The sequence below is a fragment of the Corvus moneduloides genome, chromosome 24, assembly GCF_009650955.1.
Source record: "Corvus moneduloides isolate bCorMon1 chromosome 24, bCorMon1.pri, whole genome shotgun sequence".
NCBI classification, from domain to species: Eukaryota; Metazoa; Chordata; class Aves; order Passeriformes; family Corvidae; genus Corvus; species Corvus moneduloides.
In genome coordinates, this window is record NC_045499.1 from 4,346,043 (window position 1) to 4,366,608 (window position 20,566).

Consider the following 20,566-nt stretch of genomic DNA (forward strand, 5'->3'; position numbering starts at 1 on the left):
ATCCCTCACTGGGATGCAGTGGTCCCTCTCAGGGTCTGTCTTTGATCTTCCCCCTGGAAAACAACAACAACCACAACAGCAACAAAGAGCAGGTGATGTTCCCACATCGATCCATCCCTGGGGACTTTTTCTACAACTAAAAAATCTGACTTTTCCTCCTGCAAAGATTCAGATTGCTCAGAGCCTGTTCCATCTGCTGGTGTAAATAGAAAATGTCATTTATCAGTGAAGCCAAGTCAGCCACCCCTCCTCCACCAGTTGGCTCCAATTTATTTATCCCATTAGCATGTATCAAAAATCTTAAAAAAAAGAAATTCAGGAATTATCTGTGTCTCAGGAAATTTCCAGGCTCCGATGAGAGCTCTTTAGCACTGACCTGTAATCTTTCTTGTCAAGTAGTAAGAAATTGCTGACTTTTAGAAGATCATTAATCCTTTGATTAACTCACCCCAAACTTCCAGCTTGATGCTGTTCCTTAGTTTGTTTCTCCCCTGGAAATGGCTCCTGAGATGATCTTCTCCCAAGTCATTAAGCTGGAGCTTTCTCAGCTGCACTCTAATCATATTCCATGAGAACTCATTCATCATTCCAGTCCCTCCTGCTTTAATGAGGCTTTGATCAGAGTTACCTTGAATTTGGGACAGCATTTTGCACCAAACACAGGGGTGGAGTCTCCTGTTGGCTCTCACAGGATGGGAGCACTGAGGGATGGGGAGTTCCCTTTTTTTTTTTTTGCAACAGCCCCAAAAGTGCTGAAGAACCTCGAGCTGTGATTCATCGATGGGGAGAAAGGAAAAAACAACCCCCATGAAGTGTCCAGGTCAGCCAGCACAGGGACAGAGCCAATGTCAGCACAGAGGGAACGGGAGCAAGGGAAGGACAAAACCAGCCCCAGAAATATTTCTGTCCCAACCCCATTTGATTAATACAATCCTACCAAACTACATTCATTATTTTTGATGGTAATCAGTAAAATATTGATTATTTCCTTTTTATTTCCTTGGAAATATATTATTTCAGATGGCAAATTCCTCTCTGTGGATGCAGTCATACAGCAGGTCACCTGTCTGTACCAGCAGAGAGCAACAAACACATTTTCTTCCCCAAAAGTTGCTGATTTCAGACTGAGAACCTCACTGTGGTGGGAGGGAGAAGCCTCAGAAGGACAAAGGTTGCCAGATGCCCCACCATGAAGTTCAATTTCTGGACAAAACACAGAACTACTCTAAAAGTGAGAACCCAAACCCTTGATTAATTAAAATAAGTAAATTTCAGCCATTGCTCCTCTGGGCAATGAGAGGTTGGGCTCTGAGCTGCCGCTCCTGCATGGAGCTGGCTCTGGATGTTCCAGCCTGTCCCGCTGGCTCTGAGTGTTCCTGGATGTTCTAAACACACCAGGGTGTTCCAAGCATCACCCCTGCTCTGGGACATCACTGTGACCCGGTGTCCTGCAGCTCCTTACCAGGAATCCACACCAAGCCAGGGAATCAGCCAGATTTTATTCAGCTTTTCAGGGAAAAGAAATGTGAGTGCCCATGGGTTTGGAGCCTGGGAGAGCTGAGTGCAGCTTCACTGTGGGGAGGGATGAACAACCATCACATGGGAGAGGAAATACCGGGAGAACGACAGAGAGAGACAGCTCCTGTGTTCACAAAGTCCCTTCAGAGAGGAGGACGCCAGCTCAGAGCTGCAAGGAGACCACATCCCTTCCTGATAAATCCTGCAGATCCTTACCCCTCTCCTCAGGGATTTTCTCCAAGCATCCCCACTGTCCAAAGCAGCTTTTGGGAGCTGCTCTTCCTCACCTTGGAAAGACAGAATCTGTCACCTGGCTCTGCCCTGAGGTGACAGCGAGTTGATGGGTGTCAGTTCCAACCATGATGGGATGGTCCTGGCAATGATATTTGGAATAACTGCCTGGGGATGTGGTGCCAGGGGGAAGAGGTGATGAAGAAGATGGTGACATTCCCTCTCCAGAGTGACAGGCTCTTCCAGACCTGTGTTTAGGAGCCATCCTTTTCTTACAGCAGGTGGCAAACGCTTGATTTTCCTTTCCCATGGATTCCCTTTGGCTTGGCTCACGCAGAGCTCTCCCAGGAGAGGCTGATTCCACCGTGTCTGAGGTCAGCAGGGAACGGGAGCACCTGCTGCTCTCCCAGGCCTGGGTTCTGCCCTCTTTCCCTGTTCTTCCTGCTGTGGCCAATGACACAGAGCAGCACAGCCACCATGAACTTGGCCACCAGGAATCCAGCGAGGATGTAGAAAACAGTGAAATCCACTTTGGGATGGGACCTGTGGGGAACCAGAAATGCAACCATGAGGGGATGGTTCCACCTCTACAGAAACTCTTGTACTGCTGCCTTAGTCCTAGGAAGACAAGAGATCCCAAGGAATTTCAGGCTCACCTGGAGATGCTCTGCACAGCTCTGGGCTCCCCTGGCACGTGGGTCACCAGGCTGGCTGCTGATGGAAACACAACAGTTTAGTCTGCAGATGTTTCTGGGTGATGTTCAGCTGGGCAGTTAGCCCAGGTGAGACGGGGCACTGGGAACAATCTGGGCACCAATGAGGTGTAAGTCAGGAATAAAAAGAGGAAGTGAAACACAGAACCTCCTTAGAGCGAGACAAAAGTAGATATTGCCTCAAGCGGGCCTTTGGCAGCTGCGGACACCCATGAAATTCCAAAAAGGAACCCGTGAAATTCCAATCCCAACCCGTGAAATTCCAGCAGAGACTCTCCAACTCCGAGCCCCAGGACGTACCTGCCAGCACTTCCACCTGCACCTTCCTCAGGCTCCTGGTGTCCCCCAGGAAATCCGTTTTGCACTGGTACAGCCCCGCGTCCTCCTTCCGCAGGCGCCTCATGGTGACGGTCAGGAGCCCGGCGCGGGCGTTGTCCCTGATGGAGGTGGTGCCTCTCCTGTTCCTGGGGAAGGGCAGCCACAGGGTCGGGGCGCTCACCACGTGCTGGCACCGGCTCTCGTCCAGCTGCCGGCACCAGCTCTTCTCCCGCCACCACTGCCGGGGGTCGTAGGAGCAGTTGACAGAAATGGTGTCGCCCTCCATGGCGGCCACCACGGTGACGTTCTCTGCAGCACAGGATGCTATGAGGGACAGAGGGACAGAGGGACAGAGAGACAGAGGGACAGAGGAGTGAGCCAAGGCTCTCCCAGGTCTGTCCCTCACTGTGGGAGTGCTGAATGTCATTTTCATCTTCTAGTGATAGCAGCTGTCACCCATAGGGTTGTCACCTGCAGGGCTGTCACTCATAGGGTGTCACCTGCAGGTCTGTCACTCGTAGGGTGTCACCTGTAGGGCTGTTACTCATGGGGCTGTCACCCATAGGGCTGTCACTCATAGGGCTGTCACTCATAGGGTGTCACCTGTAGGGCTGTTACTCATGGGGCTGTCACCCATAGGGCTGTCACTCATAGGGCTGTCACTCATAGGGTGTCACCTGTAGGGCTGTTACTCATGGGGCTGTCACCCATAGGGCTGTCACCTGTAGGGCTGTCACCTCTAGGGCTGTCCCTCATAGGGTGTCACCTGTAGGACTGTTGCTCATGAGGCTGTCACCCATAGGGGTGTCACTGTAGGACTGTCACCTATAGAGCTGTCACCCATAGGGGCTGTCACCTGTAGGGTGTCACCTGTCTGCTTCCGCCATGACCAACCCAGTGTGCTCAGATCTTGGCTCAGATATTCTGGAATTTGTCCCAGTGACACCTCCAAACCCGTCCTGCTCACTGGTTCCTTCTGAATCCCACCCCTGGTTTGCAAATCCAGTTTAGCACTTTTTTCCACCCTATCTTTTAATATCTTACTAATTTTAACCATGTTGATAACTGGGTTTTGTCTGCTTTTTTTTTTTTTATTGTCTTGATTCCTCATTTCTAATTTCCATTCCTCTTTGTGACAGGCAGAGGCAGAGGGGACAGTCTGAGCTATTAATACTTCCACAGAGAAGTGCAATGTGGTATTTGTGGAAATCTCTATTTCTAGTGAAAAAAAGTCACAGGCAAATGCTTCTGTGAAACCATAAGTAATGATAAAACAGAAGTAAATTTAAAAATAGGCTCTTATAAGGACTTTGTGCTGGCTGAGCCTTTTAATAACACTTCTTACAATAATTTCAACAATTCTAAGTGAATTGTAAACTAAAAAATCTGAAGTTCTTTCAGTTTGACTGGAAGACCTAAAACGGATCTGTGCTCTTCAAGTATCCAATACCTACAGAGCTTTATCCTGATATGTTTCTCCACTCGGTTGTTCCAGTCAGGGTTTACCTCATGGAATATCCAATCCAGTCCTGTTCAATCCCTCCAAAACTCTTTAACTGCTTCTCCTGTTTTCCCTTCCTTCCTCCAGCTCTGGTCCTTCAGCCCCAGAATTCCCAGAGCACTGCAAAACATTTCTCAAACAGAATCATTGAAAGATTCCCTGATGTCCTTCTGGAAAATGTTGTGTCATCCTCTTTTGAACCAATTCTGCTGGCAGATCATAAACTTTTGGTGTTCCTCCTCCCTTCCTGGGTGCTACTGGGAAAAGTACTGTGAATTTTTCCCAAACTCATTCCAATTTTTGGGACAGGTTCCTGTGCTCCCACAGCCTGAGTCTGCTGCCTTTCCCTGCAACAGGATCTGGGATTCTCAAAGTGCTGCAGAGAGCCCCAGCTGGGCTCTGTACCTTGGTTCACATGTCAGATGGACATTCCTTTCCAGGCTGGAAATACCCAGGTGCTTGGGATTCCAGAGCTGTGCCCTTCGCTGGGTTTCATGTCCCTCCCCTTGAGCCCTGCCTGTGGTCATTTGCTTCTATGTAAATCCCCTTTGCAAATGCAAGCACCCAGGATTTTGCAATTCCACCTTGCATGCAGGACTTCTCTCATCAGTGCTTCCTGTTCTGACCCAAAACGATCCCTGTGAGGAAATCTGGGAGCACTGGGATCACCACTGGCCTTTTGGTAAAGAAAGGGAGAAGGGAAAACTCTGAGGATGGAGCCTTCACATAGAGGCCAAACTTTGCCCCAATCCTTCGCCCTTTACCTGAACCCCAAAGCCACGTGCGGTTCTTACCTGACAGGAAAACCAAGGTGAGGTGCAGGAGCTTCTCCATGGAGCTGAGCAGAGAAGGGGCAGGAGAGGAGCCTGGAGCAGAGCGACACTGGCTCTGCCTATGGGCAGCTCCTCTCCCCCTCCCCGCTCTGCCGGAAGGAAGGAGCACGGGGAACTTGGCATCTTTTTCATCCTGCACATTGAGCAATTCTCCAGGGATGGGCATTGCCCTCGTGAGCTGAAAATTCAGGCATCAGCATTGCCCAGTCCCAGCCACAGCTCAGCTTAGACAGCCTGGGAGGGAGCAGCACGTGGTGGCCTGAAGCCACAGGCCTGGGTGTCTGCTCCCACTGGAGCAGGATTTCATGGAATCACAGAATGGTTTAGGTTGGAGGGACCTTAAAGATCATCCAGTCCCACCCCCTGCCTGGGCAGGGACACCTCTCACTATCCCAGATTGCTCCAAGCCCCGTCCAACCTGGCCTTGGACACTTCCAGCAATGGGACAGCCACAGCTTCTCTGGGCACCCTGTGCCAGGGCCTCACCACCCTCACGGGGAAGAATTTCTTCCCAATATCCCAGTGGCAGTGGGAAGCCATTCCCCTTGTTCTGGCACTCCAAGTGTGATGGTGATAAACCACAATAAATGATTTACAGGAGCTGTGCATGGGGACAGTTTCTGGAAAGCCAAAAGGGAAAGGGAGGCTCTCATGGCAGCTCTGGCAGCATCCCAAGGGTGAAGGAGGACAAAGACATCATCTCCTGGGTTTTCAGGAGGAAGAAGAGCCTGTGCATGGATCCTTGTCTGGAATCCAACAGACAGCAGGGCAGGGGCACTGGGAGAAGCTGTGGGTGCTTTGAACAAGCCCAGCACCCACCTTTGTTCCATAGCTGGCACAAAGGACACAGGATCTGTGCTGGGGACACTGATTCTGAGCCAGCCAACGCCACAGCGCTGGTGGGGCTCAGGAATGCAGTCATGGAACCCCCAGAGCATCAGCAAACTGGGAGGCTGGGGGTGGGCTGCTGGTTTTTCATTTTTGAAGGGGTTTATTTACTTCCTTGCAAGTACAAATAGACCCTGGCTTCGAAACCGGTGTGGTGCTAAACCTGCAGGCCTGGCCCTTCCTAAATGTGCCTTTCCTCGAGTTAGTGGTTAAGAAAATGGTCCCTCACAGCGACCAGAAATTCTCTGTGAGGTGACTGATGGCAGTTTTTGTTCCTTCTTGTTCCGGTGAGCACAAATCTGGATTCTCTTCGAGAATCTCCCAGAAAATGCCTCTCTTCCACTCCACTGTTTTTTGCTATTACTCTTCCACAGCTTGACCCAATGCAGCTGCACGAAGAGCAAATCATTAGGGGAACGTTGGGCTGAATGAACCATTTCCAGAACCATTTTCTTTTTCTTTCTGTCAGGTTAACTCTGAAAATCTCAAAGAATTTCCATCAGCCTCCCTGCTGCAGCCCTGGCAAGAGAAGCCTGTTGGATGTGACCGGCCTGGGAATGAGGGCTGGCTCAGGCCACGTCAGTCTGTCACCTCCAGCAGGGCTTGGGGCAAAGAAATCAGGAGCCAGAGCTCCTGGAGAAATGGAACTGAGCCCCACAAACTCACTTCATGTTGCTCCCCACATGACTGGTAAATAAAATGCGTCATTTGGAGCGTTTCCAGCAGAGACAGGGAAGTGCAGGAGCTGGCTCTGCTCATTCTTAGGATCCGGCACTCGCATCCCCAACCCGTTCCATGAAAAAGGAACCCAGCCACAGCAAAGTTTGAGTTCGATGCCTGCAGCACTGGAATGAGTTTGCTTGGCTGCAGCAGCTGGATCCCTGGGATTGAGGCAGGATTTGTACCAGGACACAGCTGGAATACCCCACCCAGCCATGTCCAGACTGCTCCTTTCCACAAGGCCAGGCCTCCACAGCTGCCTCTCCAAGACTGTGCACTTTAATGGAACTGGAAAAGCAGATGTACAAGAGATCCTGGGAATTCCCCCACAGCTCTGTCTGACCCCAGACAATCTGCCACAAAAGTGGCAAAGCCTCTGCTCGGCCCTAACAGGAGGGAGGGCTGAAAATGCACAGGCAAACCCCACACAGGGCAGCAAAACTCAGCTTGTCCCCCCGTGTCCATCCACACACCTCCTACTCCTCATTCCCACTCTGTATTCCAGTTCCTTTCTCCCATTTCTGGGTTGTTGGGGCATTCTGTGCTTCATTCCCTGCCGTTCCTTGGGGCCTGGTTGAAGGCGATGATGGCGTATTCCACATTTTGGGAGTTCCTGTGGGCCTGACTTGGTTCCACATTGCTGTAAATCGGATCCTCGGGGCTGGGGTGGGACTGAATGTCCATGTTGATGTATGCTGGCCCTTTGCTGTCATCCTGAGAACTTTCCCTCCTTCCAGTGCTACCAGGCTAGGAAAAGAAAGGGAAAACACTCATGAGTCAGTGCCAGGCCACAGCTGCTGCCAGGAGAATGAGATTTTCCCACAAAGAGAAGAAAAGCTGTGTCAAAATTTACCTTTGGTCATGACAGAGGTGAAAGAGCAGAGAACTCTGTTCTTCATCACCTCTCCTGGATACAGGTGACAACCTCGTGCTCTGACCCTGCTTGCTACTCCTCGACTCCTTTCTCAGGGGTTACTAGAATTTGCTCCACTGGGTTTGTTCCTACTGGAGGTTCCTTGCATTAATTACCCCCCTCTCTCTCCAGCTAGGAATGTTCCTTTCTCTGCTGATGTTAAATACCATTTCTCTCCTGTTCATAACCAAGCTGAGCTCTGAGGTCTTCACCAGGAGGGTCTGACAGCTCCTCCCAGACTGTTGGTCAGGGATTTGGCACCGTGTGGGAAACGTTTCGTTTTCCTTACCTGTGCTGTGCCCTCTGCTCCGTCACTGGTGTCCTCTGCTTCTCTGATACCTTCAGAATGAGACAAAATCAGTGGGTTTAGATGCAGAGAACTCCATGAAAAGCTCTGCCTGAGGAGGTTTGGGAAGGCCGTGGGATTGCCTGGTGATGGGAGCAGTGCCTCTGCCCTGAGCCTGGGAACACTTTACTCTCACTTTCCTCCTCCTCTAAGGTGTTTGCACCCCTGTGCAGGGTCTGGAGGAACCTGGGTTTGATTTATTGTGAGGGGAGGCAGCGGGGAGCCTTGAGGCCTCCCAGCCTGACCTTCTCAGGGCACTGGGAATGAGCTCAGCTGGAGCACAGTGATGGCAGGGAAGGCCCTGCTTGGGACAATCCCAGCTCCACGTACCTGTTCTCCCCAGGAGCTTGGAGTACCTGACATACAGAATTATGGAGGCGATGAGGGCCAGGATGAGCAGGATGAGCAGCACCACGGACAGGATGAGGAAGGCGTTCCCATCACAGCTGGAGGAGAGGAAGGGAGTTACCAGTGTGGGATGGTTTCAGAGCCCATCACCAAACAGGGACCAAAAGATGGACTGGGACAGGTTTTATGTGCTCGGTTCAAGAACTTGGAAGAGGGTCTGGTTCTCCTGCAGGATCCTCCATCTATGAGGATGGGCAAGTCCCTGCTGATCCAGAAGGGAACCTCCCCTGGTTCATGGTTCTTGATTTTCCCACCTGGCTGTGCCTTCTGAGCTTCTCCTAGACTTTTCTCCTGGCTGTCTCCAGAAACAAGCCACTGTTCAAAGCTCTGAGCACAATTCCAGGCTCTCTGGAGCAGGGATGATTCTTGGGTTCTGCGTGCTGCTGTAGCATTGATGACAGCAGATGTCCAAAGGGGAAAAAATCCTTCACATTTAACAGGTAGATGGATTAAAGAGCAGCCAAGGACTGTCCCATTGTTAAATACTCAGACAGGAGTGAGCAAAGTCGAGGCTCAGGGCAGACTCTGGGGGTTCTGTTCATGTGAAGTGCAGAGCCCAAAGGGAGAAGGATAAAGAAGTAGAGAAGCACCTACAGAAGGCTGTGATACGATTTTACCAATCTGCCTCTTCCTTTGGAATTAGGGTTAGGGCAGGAGCTGGAGGAGGAGAGGCCACCTTTGGTGAGGATCCTGTCCTATCCAATTCCTCTGCAGTGGAAGGAGTGCCCAGGGCCTGCCTGCCCAGGTGTACAACGTGAAGAACTTGTGTGTGCTCAGGCTCAGAGACTCTTTCTAGGCCTTACCTGGGTTCTGGGCTGTCGCCCAAAAGAGTTTCTTGACCTTTGTTTTCAGCATCTGCAAATCCTCCTGGAGGCAACGCTGCAATGACAGACATGAGGAGAGCAATGGTCACTGTGGGGCTGCTCTGCATTCAGCAGAAACCCCCAGGCCACTGCTGTTCCTGTGCCCAGGGCCCTGATCCCGTGAGTTTATCCAGAGCATCCCAATGTCCCCTCCCATTGCCTGCACTGCCTGCTCCGTCAGTCCTATGAGAGCCAGGCTGCAGCCTGGGGCTGCTCTGCCACGACCAGGGGCCTCAGCGCCAGCCCTTACTGTTCAAACATCCTCTGAATGAGAAACCAGAAGTCACAGATCTATAAAATCTGAGTCTAAAGTTGTTCCCTTGACAACCCAATGGGAAGGCCTTTGAAAGCCAAAGGATGAGTCACTCTAAAGGGGCTATAAAGTCACTATAAAGAACTGATATCAGACACTGAGGGACAGAAACCCCTCTCAGGACAGCTGAAGCTGCTCCCAGGTTAAGGAGGAGCAGCACAGCACCGATGTGGATCTGCTCCCATCCCTGCTGCTATTCCACAGGGTGGTGGCCATGAGAAGGTCCAAAGCTGTAGGGTGTGGGCAGGCAAACATAGGCAAGGTGGGAGGTGGGGTAAGCTGGGCAGTGCAGAGGGAGAGAGCAGGGAAAGGAGTCTGGAATCTCTGACTGTGTCCTGACAGATCCATACCCACCCTTGGAAACGCTGAGCGTGACCTCCTCCATGCGGGACAGACCGGAGCTCTCCTGGAGCGCGCACCAGTACACACCCGAGTCCTGCACCTGCAGCTGCTCCATGGTGATGGTGACAATGCCCTGCTGGGTGTCATCCTGGATCCTGACACTGCCTTCCCGAGCCGTGCTCTGTCCCCCTGGGGGCTCTGAGCTGGTGGTGACCAGCACCTTACACATTTCCTCCTCTTCCTTTTTGCACCAGGCTTTGTTGACAGCCCTGTAGTCTACGATCTTGTAGTGACACCGGACAGTGACGTTGCCTGACTCCTCAGCTGTGAAATTCTGGGTCCCTGGAAAACACCCGGCATGTGTGCTGAGACCCCAAAGTGGGATCTGACAGCAGCACCTCCTCCCCAGCACTGGAATACCCCAGAGCTGCATCCACCTCCACACACGTGGAGCAGAAGGGGACTGGACCCAGAGTCCCCATGCAGAGGTTTGGGGGTCCTGTCCCCCTCCTCTGGTTCCCCCAGGGTGGGACACTCAGCCCATAGGGTCTGGGAGGGTTGGTGGCTGTGGGGCCAGAGCAAGAGCAATGCCAGGCATGGGGGAGGGTCCCAGCAGTGCCCAGTGGGAACCAGTGCTGGAGCCACTGGTCTGACCCTGTGGGAAGCAGTTGGGATGAGCAGCCCCATTTGTGGGACTCACAGGAACCTCCTCTGAGTCTCTGCTGGGAGCAGACAGAGCACAAAGGGCCTGGCCTGAGCTTTGGCTTGAAGGTGCCAGGGATCAGCTGGCACCGTGTGTGCTGGAGGGATGGGCAGGGGGAGAGAGAGGTGTCACCTGGGCTGAGAGCTGCCACATCCACACCGGGCTGCCAGGACGGGCTCACTCTTGGGCAGTGAGAGTGCAGTAGGAACCCACCCTCAGACACAGAGCACAGCAGGTACTCACTCTTAAACACAGAGAGCACGACCTCTCTTATCCAGGTGTGACGAGGGCCCAGTGCACACCAGTACACACCAGTGTCCCAGGTCTGCAGCTTCCTCTTGGTGACGGTGAGAGTGCCTTCCTGAATGCTGTACTCGATCTGTGCTCTGTCTTGTGGGGATTTCCTTCCACTCTGTCTTGAACTTCTTTGTACCAGGTTGGTGCAGTCTGTCTGCTCTCTGCGGCACCAGGCCACATCATACCCGATCGGGCACTGCACTAACAGGGTGTCCAACTCCCACTTGAGCAGCTCTGTGAAACACCAAAGGTGGTCACTGCCTGGTCACTTCTGGGCACACAGGCACCTGGGACAGACCATGCCCTCGGGCAGCTCCCTCAGGAGAGCCTCTTGTCAGGGCAGGAGTGAGGTGGGGCAGGACACGAGGGAGCCGGGAGGCAGCAGGACCAGCCAGGTCTCCCAGTGTGGGAGGGAAAGCAGGGAGCGAGGCTGGGAATGGGGCTGGGGGGATCAGGGGAAGCTGCTCAGCTGTGGGGGACAGGGGGGAAGAGCAGGGAAGGAATGATGTTGCTTCCTGACAACACTTGGCTTTGGGTGGGACTACAGGTACTCACCCTTGAAAACATTCAGTGAGATTTTCTTTAGTACATGTCCAGTGGAATAGTAAGTACAGGAATATGTGCCTGAGTCCTCTGACTGGAGGTCAGTCATGGTGACGGACACAGTCCTATTAGTGCGGTCATCCTTCATTTTAACTCTCCTATCCGTGGCTCGTTCCCCGTATTGGTATATCCGCGCTAATTCTTTACATCCTGTGTTTGTCACAAGGCACCAGTATTTTGCGTGCCAGTCTTCAGTCTGTGCTTTATAAGGACACTCGACATTCAGAGTGCCCCCTTCCCGACGTCTCTCAGCTTCAGGGGTTTGGCCTTGGAGAGCTGGAAGGATCAGATGTGGTGAGGGAGAGGAGAGCTGATCGCAGAATCGCAGTCACAGAATCACAGAACCACAGAATCCACGAGGTTGGAAAAGACCTTTGAGATCAACCTATGCCCTAACACCACCCTGTCACCCAGACCTTGGCACCAAGTGCCACACCCAGTCTTTTCTTTAACACCTCCAGAGACAGTGACTCCACCACCTCCCTGGGCAGCCCCTTCCAATGCCCAATCGCTGTTTCTGTGGAGATGCAGGGCTGCCCACAGCCTCCCGAGGGAAACTCTGCCTCTCACCTTCCCCTGTGGACACTGGCGGCTGGAAGAACTCCAAAACCCCAAATCCCTTCCCCGTGCTGAATTCATCTGCTTGGAGATGGGATGGGCGGTGTTGAGATTTGAGCTGGGGCTGCAGCTGTGGTTTAAGGCCCACAGACAAGCACAGGCTGCTCCAGGGGCTGGGCCATGAGTGGTGCAGTGTCTGGAGCTCTCCCAGCAAACCAGCCCCTTGGCACTGCTCCTCCCTGCAGGCAAATGGGGACCACCCCCTGCCCACACAGCGCTCTGGGGGCTGGGGCTCAGTTTGGGATGGTGGGAAGGGGCAGAGGGAAGGAGCTGGGGCAGGATGTGCAGCCCGCAGCTCCCCCGTGCCACATCCCCAGCGATGCCAGCGGCTCCTGGCTGTGAGGCTGTGCTGGGTGCAGCTTCATTCCCCAGCCCACCACATTCTGGGAGCTTTGTGCTCTCTGCAGGGCTGGTGAGGTGCAGGTGGTGCCTTGGGCACTGTCCTGACCCAGGACTGCTACCAGAGGAGCCGCGCAGGGCCAGCGTGGTGGGAAAGCTCGGTGCTCCCAGGGTGGATCATCCCGGCAGCCTGCAGCAGCCAGGGGTGTGTGGTGGGAATTGGGGCTGCCCTTCCCTCCCACCCCTGCAGCAGTTGCCCAGATCAGAGCCCCGGTGGTGTTGGAGGAGCTCCCCGGGCAGCAGGAAGTGGGCAAGGGTGTCCCCGTGCCCAGGGACACGCCGAGCCCTTCTCTTACCTGGGAAGCAGAGTGGCAGCAGCAACAGGGCTCTCAGCTCCATGGCCATCCTCAGGCCCAGGGAAGGGACATCGCTGGGGGCTGCCCAGTGTGTCCTGTGCCAGTGTGGGTGCCCTGTGACCCCTCCTGCCCAGCAGTGACACAGCTGGGGGAAGTGCCGAGCTCTTGCCCCAGGCAGAAACACTTCCCCGTGTTTTGTTACAACATTAATATGAAGATAATCTCAGGGTGCTTTTGGGGAAGTGGCTGAGCCCAGAGCACAACAGCCTGTCGTGGTGCCAAACGCTGTTGCTGCTCTTGCCTGGCTGGTGGCATTTGTTTTGTCACCCTCCTGGCCCCCTCCGCCTGTGGTGAGGGCAACCCACCTGCTTCATCTTCCTTCCTGTCTGGTAGGAGAGAAATGTTCCAGGTTTTGGTGTCACATAAACTTCCCTGTAGCTGATTCTGCACCCAAGTGCTTTGCAGGCCTGGGCTCAACCAGGGCTGACAGAGGGAATGGGGAATGGCTTCTGCTGCTTTTTCCCTCCTTTCCCTCGGCCTCGCTGAGGAACTCTGCCTCCTGGAAATCCACACGAAGCCAGCGCTCCTCAAAGTGATCAAAGCCACCGGTGGAATCCTCCAGGTCACCCCTGGAGCTGCCATGCGGGCATCCCCCCGCCAAAGTCCCCTTGGGTGACAGCTGTCCCAGCTCTGGGGGGACTCCCTCATGACCTTCCACACCTGGCTCTGTCCCAAACAGCTGCTTTGGGAAGCAGGAGCAGTGTCAGGCCTTATCTGCCTCGAGGCCAAGCTTCCCTGGCCTTTCTCTCTCTGGGTGTTGTGAGGATGCTGGAGAAGGCCTGTTCTTCACTCTGCTCCCAGACACCCTGTGCTTCCCACACTGGGAGTCCTGTCCCTCATCAGCAGGACTTGGCTGAGCCCCTTCTGCCTCCCCGTGTCCTTCCCTGCCCTTGAAGGCAGCCAGAGCAGAGCAGGGAGCTCCTGTGCCAGCACAGCGTCCCCTGGGCTGGTACCTGCCCTGCTCCAGCAGAGCGGCACACACAGACTCCACTGACACCCTGGCTGCAAATAATTTCCAATTATATGAATAAGCAGCTTATTAACAATACATTCTGGCTAATCATTTTGTGCTAGATATCTCCGCATTGTCTTGTCCCCAAATCCCTCTCTCATCAGGCTCTTGATGCGCAGTAACGAGAAGGGGGAACGCGCTCGGGCTCCGGCAAACAAATCCCAGGAGCCTGCAATTAGTTCAGTTTCTGCAACTGGTTGCCTCCAAACTGAGCCAAGAGCTGTTCCTCAGCCCTTCCCACGGTGTTTGCTGCAGCCATGGGAGGTCCTGTCCGAGGGGAGAGGCTCTGTGGGGCAGGACAGGCGGTGAGGAGATGCCTGTCCAGGGCCTGGCACCTTGGAGCAGCAGGAACGTAATGAAGTTGGTCCTTTGGCTGCATCTCTGACAGAGGATCAATATGATTTTAATTATAGAATCACAGGAAAGAAGATGAATGTTATCTCAGGAGGTCACTTAATCCAGCCTGGTGACACAGCAGGATCAGGTCTGCCCATGTAATTTCTAAAGATCTCTTTAAGCAGTTGAGGTTGCGGCGTTCTCCTGTTCCAGCGCTGTCTGAGCACTCCTCCCAGCTCTGCCTCTCCCTGCTCTTTGATGCCTTGCTCCACTTTAATTCCCCTGTACCCACTGTGACCTCGGAGATCAGATCATTCCCCTTCTCCTGATGCATGCAGGGACTTCCACTCCTCCCCTCGGACCTTCCACTCCAGACAGCTGCATCCCAAATATGTTAATTTTCCCTCCTCGGCTGTGTTCCTGAAAGCTTGGATCTTCCTCTCCCTTATCAATTCACCTCCTCCCTGCCTGTCTCCTTGGATTCCCCAAAGTTCCTTTGGCGCTTAACGATGGAGCCATCCCCTTCCTGCTGCCTTCCAAGGAAAGCCTGGAGCTGCAGATTGCAGTTGACTGACTCTGGTTGCTGTCGCATCCGCAGAAGCCTCTCTGGGTCAGAAAACATCGGGGGTTTTGGGGGGTTCGGGGAGCCCCGGGGGGGGTCGCGGGGGGGCTGCAGTGGCGGAGCGAGGCCGCCAGGGGGCGGGGGAGGCTCAGGAATGAACCCGGTGACACCCGCGAGTCCCCCCCGGGCCCTGGGACGGGACCGCAACGGGGACCCAGAGCCACCCCTGGCATGGCAGGGACACCTCCCACAGCCCGCGCACCCAGAGCCACCCCTGGCATGGCAGGGACACCTCCCACAGCCCGGGCACCCAGAGCCACCCCTGGCATGGCAGGGACACCTCCCACAGCCCGGGCACCCAGAGCCACCCCTGGCATGGCAGGGACACCTCCCACAGCCCGGGCACCCAGAGCCACCCCTGGCATGGCAGGGACACCTCCCACAGCCCGGGCACCCAGAGCCACCCCTGGCATGGCAGGGACACCTCCCACAGCCTGGGACACCTCCCACAGCCCGGGCACCCAGAGCCACCCCTGGCATGGCAGGGACACCTCCCACAGCCCGGGCACCCAGAGCCACCCCTGGCATGGCAGGGACACCTCCCACAGCCCGGGCACCCAGAGCCACCCCTGGCATGGCAGGGACACCTCCCACAGCCTGGGACACCTCCCACAGCCCGGGCACCCAGAGCCACCCCTGGCATGGCAGGGACACCTCCCACAGCCTGGGACACCTCCCACAGCCCGGGCACCCAGAGCCACCCCTGGCATGGCAGGGACACCTCCCACAGCCTGGGACACCTCCCACAGCCCGGGCACCCAGAGCCACCCCTGCCATGGCAGGGACACCTCCCACAGCCCGGGCACCCAGTGCCACCCCTGGCATGGCAGGGACACCTCCCACAGCCCGGGCACCCAGAGCCACCCCTGGCATGGCAGGGACACCTCCCACAGCCCGGGCACCCAGTGCCACCCCTGGCATGGCAGGGACACCTCCCACAGCCCGGGCACCCAGAGCCACCCCTGGCATGGCAGGGACACCTCCCACAGCCTGGGACACCTCCCACAGCCCGGGCACCCAGTGCCACCCCTGCCATGGCAGGGACACCTCCCACAGCCTGGGACACCTCCCACAGCCCGGGCACCCAGTGCCACCCCTGCCATGGCAGGGACACCCCCCACAGCCCGTTCCGTGAGACACTCGCGACATTCCCGAGTTCCACCTGGAACCAGCGGCGCCGCTCAGGGACCGTCGCTGTCCCCTGCGCGCTGCAGGCGGGTCCCCAAACGCGGCACTTTGCCCTCCCGAGCCCGGCTTATCCACGCTGCAAAGTCTGGAGAGGAGGTGGGTGGATATTCCTGTGAGACACCAGAGCAGCTGTGGCTGCCCCTGGATCCCTGGAAGTGTCCAAGGCCAGGCTGGACGGGGCTTGGAGCAACCTGTGATGGTGGAAGGTGTCCCTGCCTGTGGCAGGGGGTGGGAATGGATGGGATTTAAGGTCCCTTCCAACACAAACCATTCCACAATTCAATGCTATTCTTGCCTCACCTGCAGTGGGCTTTAAAAGAATGTTTCTTCCCAAAACTCTGAGCGGGCTGCACACTCAACACCCGACTGCTCCACTGGCAGAGCCCACCAGGCCCTCCCTGGGCCATAACCACGAGCTGCATCCTCAGCACATGCACACAGAGCAGCCCCTCACCCTCACCCAGGCTCTGCAGGGACGTGAGGCTGTGGGGAATGGATCCTAAACAATCCTGAGAAAGGGGGACACTGGGATGAGGAACAAGGTGGGGACTCTCAGAATAACAGGGTAAAAGATGGCTCAGGAAAGAGCAGGAGCAGTGAAGGGGGAGGGAAGCAGGGCTGGGGGGGCAGGCAGGGCCGGGACCCCACGCTGGGTGTGGAGGGGCTGCCGGACACGCCGGACCCTCGCTCGGAGAGCCGGACACGGGCTGTGGGCTCGGCCCTGGAGGAGAAGAGGCCCCACAGCAGCAGCTTAGCGAGGGGCCTGGTGTTTGGTCTGTTCCACATCAATGGGGCGTCCAGCTGTGGCTGAGGATGAAAGCAAGCGAGAGAGAGAGGATTAAAGGCTCCCAGGGTCTCCTCTAACCCGCCTAAGACTCGCCAAGAGGGCAGTGTGCGGCTTCAGGAAGGCTTCTTCATATGGAAAATATTATGGGAGGGAGAGAAAGAGGAGGGGGAAGGGAGCAGGGAGAGAGGGAGACTGTCCAGAGACTGCTGGGGGAGGACTGACCACTGAAAGGCTTTTGGAGGCTGGGCCTGAGCCCCAGGAGAAAGCGCTGAGCGCTGCCGGTGGGGCACAGGTGAGATGAGTTTGGGAGGTCTGGAGATGGGAGAGACACGGCAGCAGAAAAAGAAAGGGATGAGAGCAGAGGGGAAGTGGAGAATGGGAGCGAGGAGGCTGGCAAAGGGAGGAGAGAGGGGAGACATGGCAGGGGAGGCGGTGGTGAAAGGCGGGCGGAGGGCCGGGAGGGGAGCGGGAGGTGGTGACAGGCGGCTCTCTGCTCCCTGCTGGGGCCGCCAGGTGGGAGCCCCCGCCCGCCTCCCTGCTCCCAGGAATGCCGGCGATGGGAATAGATCTCTACCAGGAGCGAGGCATTCTGCAGCGAGTTTCCAGGGAAAGGCTTCCTGTCAGCAGGGCCTGCGGTGTGCAGCCCTCCTGCCTCTGGGGCGGGATAATCCCGGGAGTTAACACCCAGCCCTGCTTATGGCCGGGATGAGGGACCTTTCCTGCCTCCTGTTCTGGCTGCCACCGTTTCCCTGCTCCAATTCCCGGGATTTTCTGCTTCCCCCACGTGTGGCATTCCCGGTGTCCTATGAGCCCTTCCTCCCCCCGCCGCCTCCCACTGCTGAGATCTCCCTGGCATCCACAGGCTCCCCACTCCACTTCCACCCTTGATTTATCCTGAATGACCTTCCTCGCCCTCATTTCCAGAGCACACCGGGCACTGGGGGAGGGCAGGTTTGTCCTTCCCTCGCTGCCCTGCTCGTGCTCACACCGGGCTGGGTGTCCAGCACCTGGATCTGCAGCACTTCCCTGCACCCAGGGTCAGGGATGTGGGAGATTTGGGCTGAAAAACACGGCTTTTCCAATTCCAACCCCATGCCAGGGACACTTTCCACCATGCCAGGTGGCTCCAGCCTGGCCTTAGGCACTTCCAGGGATCCAGGGGCAGCCACAGCTTCTCTGGGCACCCTGTGCCAGGGCCTGCCCACCCTCACGGGGAGGAATTTCCAACCTGGCCTGGGTTGCCGTGTTCTTGGCCATCGCTGCAGCAGCTGAGGACATTCCAGATGGTCCAGAAATTCAAACTGCAGAGCTGGGAGATGTGCCCTGACTCCCTAGTATGGACACACCTGCCAGGTGTGGGAATTCCTATGACCACAAATGCCCTGGTGCCTTGTGACTCCTCATGGAATGAGTGGATTTTGACAGGAGAGAGATGACTTCTCCCTCCTCCCTCATTGCCGAGTATCTGCTCCAGGGTCTGAGGAATTTCAGACAAAAGTCTCAAGGTCTGAAGTGTCAGAGGAGTGGCCACCCCAAAGGTGCTGCTGGGTTTTGGGACAGCAGCTCAGCTCTGATCCTGTTGGGGCACTCGGCTGGACCCCACCCCGGCTCCCCCGACATCCCAAAGCTGAGTCTCTTCCACACTTTTCCTAAATATTTGGCAAAGCGTTTTGCCCCCTTCCCTCGCCCAGCAGGGCACAAATCCCTTTGCCCCCAGTCTGGAACTTTGCCTTCCTGTCCCTCCCTTCCCGGCCTTCCTGGGAAGCCAGCATGGATGCGGTGCTGCCGGCTTGCCTGTCTGAGCTGCTTAGTTAAGAATAATAAACAAATTCCTAAATGGAAGGATATTCTTTAAACCTGCCTTGTGCTGCCTGCCAGGGAATGCAGAGCCCACCTCCTGTCCCCCTGCAGCCGCGGCTCCAGGCTCTCCTGAAACCTGAGCTGCTTCGCTGTGGAGCTGCACCGTGGCCTCTGCGTGCACCTTCCCCCCTGACCCCGTCTGGATTCTCCTGTCCTTTTCCTGACACGCTCCCAGCGAGCTCCCGGCTCGCACAGACCCCACCGAGGGGCTCGCGGTGCCACCGCCACGGCGGCGCTCGGAGCTCGCCGTGCCCGCCCCACAGCTGGGCACACGGGGGGGGTTACACAGGGAATCGTGGAATGGTTTGGGTTGGAGGGACCTTAAAGATCACCCAGTGCCACCCCTGCCATGGCAGGGACACCTTCCACCATCCCAGGGTGCTCCAAGCCCCGTCCAACCTGGCCTTGGACACTTCCAGGGATCCAGGGGCAGCCACAGCTGCTCCGGGAATTCCGTCCCAGCCCCTCCCCACCCTTACAGGGAACAATTCCTTCCCAATATCCCATCTGACCCTGCCCTCTGTCCCGTTGTCCCGTTGTCCCATTGTCCTTTCCACTTGTCAGAATCCCTCTGGAAGCACAGCCCTTCCTGTTCTCCCCTATGCTGCTTCCCCACTCCACTCTCCGCAGCTCCTCTGATAGAGGGATGTCTTTCCCTGCCTCCCCATGTTGCTCCTGCACCTTTTATTGAGGCACACAGGGATCTTTTCCGACCTTGTCCTGCTCCTTCCCCCCTCCCAGCTCTCGCAGCTTCCCAGCTTTCCTTCTCGGTGGCCCATTTTCCTCATCCCGGCGCTCCCAGCCTGCAGGAAGCCGATGTCAGTTGGAGGCTGAGCAGTCCCTGGGACCCTCTGGCCCTGCCACACTTTTCAACCCACTTCTCATTTTTCTTCTTCTCCTCCTGTAATTTATTGTTTCAGCTCTCCTCCTCCTCAGTTGCTGCTGAAGGGAACTCATCCCCTGCCTCTTCCCTGTGTTTTCATCTCGAGAAACAGGGAAAAACCCATTTTGCTCTTTCCCCAGCTCCAATTCCCCTTCCACCCCCAAAACCCTCCCACCTCCCTTCCCAGCCCTGAAACCTTTCCCTGGTAGTGTTGCTGTAACTGTTCAATTAAAGGAGCAATTACAAAATCAATCAAAGCAAAGCAGAGCCGTGCGCCGAGGGGGGACCAGCTGGGGACGGGGACGGGGATGGGGATGGAGCCCGGCCCAGCCCGAGGCAGCTCCGCTCCCGTTGTGGGGACACTGAGGACAGGGTGGCACTGGCACCAGCAGCCTCACACCCCCGGCGGAATTCCCCTCCTGAGAAAATCCTGGCAGAGCTGCTGGTGTTACCCACGGTTTGGATCGGCCATTCCATGATTTTAGCAGGATAAATCCACACATGGATGGGTTTATCTGCGATTTCCTGGGGTTTCTCCTGCTGGTTCCCTCTCCCCTTTGGATGGGTGTTCCTGCAGTCGCTGTGTCCCCTTTGTCACGCGCTGTTCTCTCACCAGGTGACACTCGCAGTGTCCCACTCCCCACTGTCCCTGTCTCCTCGGAGCTACATCCATGACTTTCACTGCTGGAATTCCCTTCCACCACCTGCAGCCCTCTTGGTGCTGTCCCAGCCAGCCTGGCCCTGCCAGAGAGGGACAAATCCTTCCAAACTCATCCCAAGCAAGGAAAGATGAGCTGGAGAATGGGTTGGATGAAGAGGAAGTTGTGCAGAGCAGATGAGTTTGGGTTCATCTGTAGGCAGAACCCTGGCAGCTTTCCAGTGGCACGAGGAATTCAGCTTTAGCTTGGATTTTTCCAAGGAGACCCAGATCCTGCTCCTGGTTTCACCAGGGAAGCCCCCATCACCACCTCATCCCTAGAAAGGCCGAGGCAAAC

General features: G+C 55.9%; 2 protein-coding genes across 3 annotated transcripts; both read right to left on the reverse strand.

Annotated features, from left to right (window-relative positions):
* Positions 1-1,592: 1,592 nt before the first annotated feature.
* On the reverse strand, positions 1,593-5,221 carry TREM2 (triggering receptor expressed on myeloid cells 2). 2 transcript variants are annotated; one of them, XM_032133381.1, is made up of 4 exons: positions 5,076-5,221; positions 2,763-3,104; positions 2,406-2,460; positions 1,593-2,292 (listed from the first exon to the last, which is right to left on the reverse strand). In XM_032133381.1, exons 1-4 carry the CDS (start codon positions 5,113-5,115, stop codon positions 2,079-2,081), a joined length of 651 nt encoding a protein of 216 aa, XP_031989272.1. In that variant the 5' UTR covers positions 5,116-5,221; the 3' UTR covers positions 1,593-2,078. The 2 variants fall into 2 exon arrangements, with proteins under 2 accessions (XP_031989272.1, XP_031989271.1); XM_032133380.1 differs by having other exon boundaries at positions 2,406-2,463; positions 5,076-5,220.
* A 1,764-nt stretch (positions 5,222-6,985) lies between these two features.
* LOC116455493 lies at positions 6,986-13,007 on the reverse strand. Its single transcript, XM_032133429.1, has 8 exons — positions 12,824-13,007; positions 11,463-11,786; positions 10,854-11,141; positions 9,920-10,249; positions 9,193-9,268; positions 8,312-8,427; positions 7,925-7,974; positions 6,986-7,469 (listed from the first exon to the last, which is right to left on the reverse strand). The coding sequence occupies exons 1-8, from the start codon at positions 12,870-12,872 to the stop codon at positions 7,269-7,271; spliced, it is 1,434 nt and encodes a 477-aa protein (XP_031989320.1). The 5' UTR covers positions 12,873-13,007; the 3' UTR covers positions 6,986-7,268.
* Positions 13,008-20,566: the final 7,559 nt, after the last annotated feature.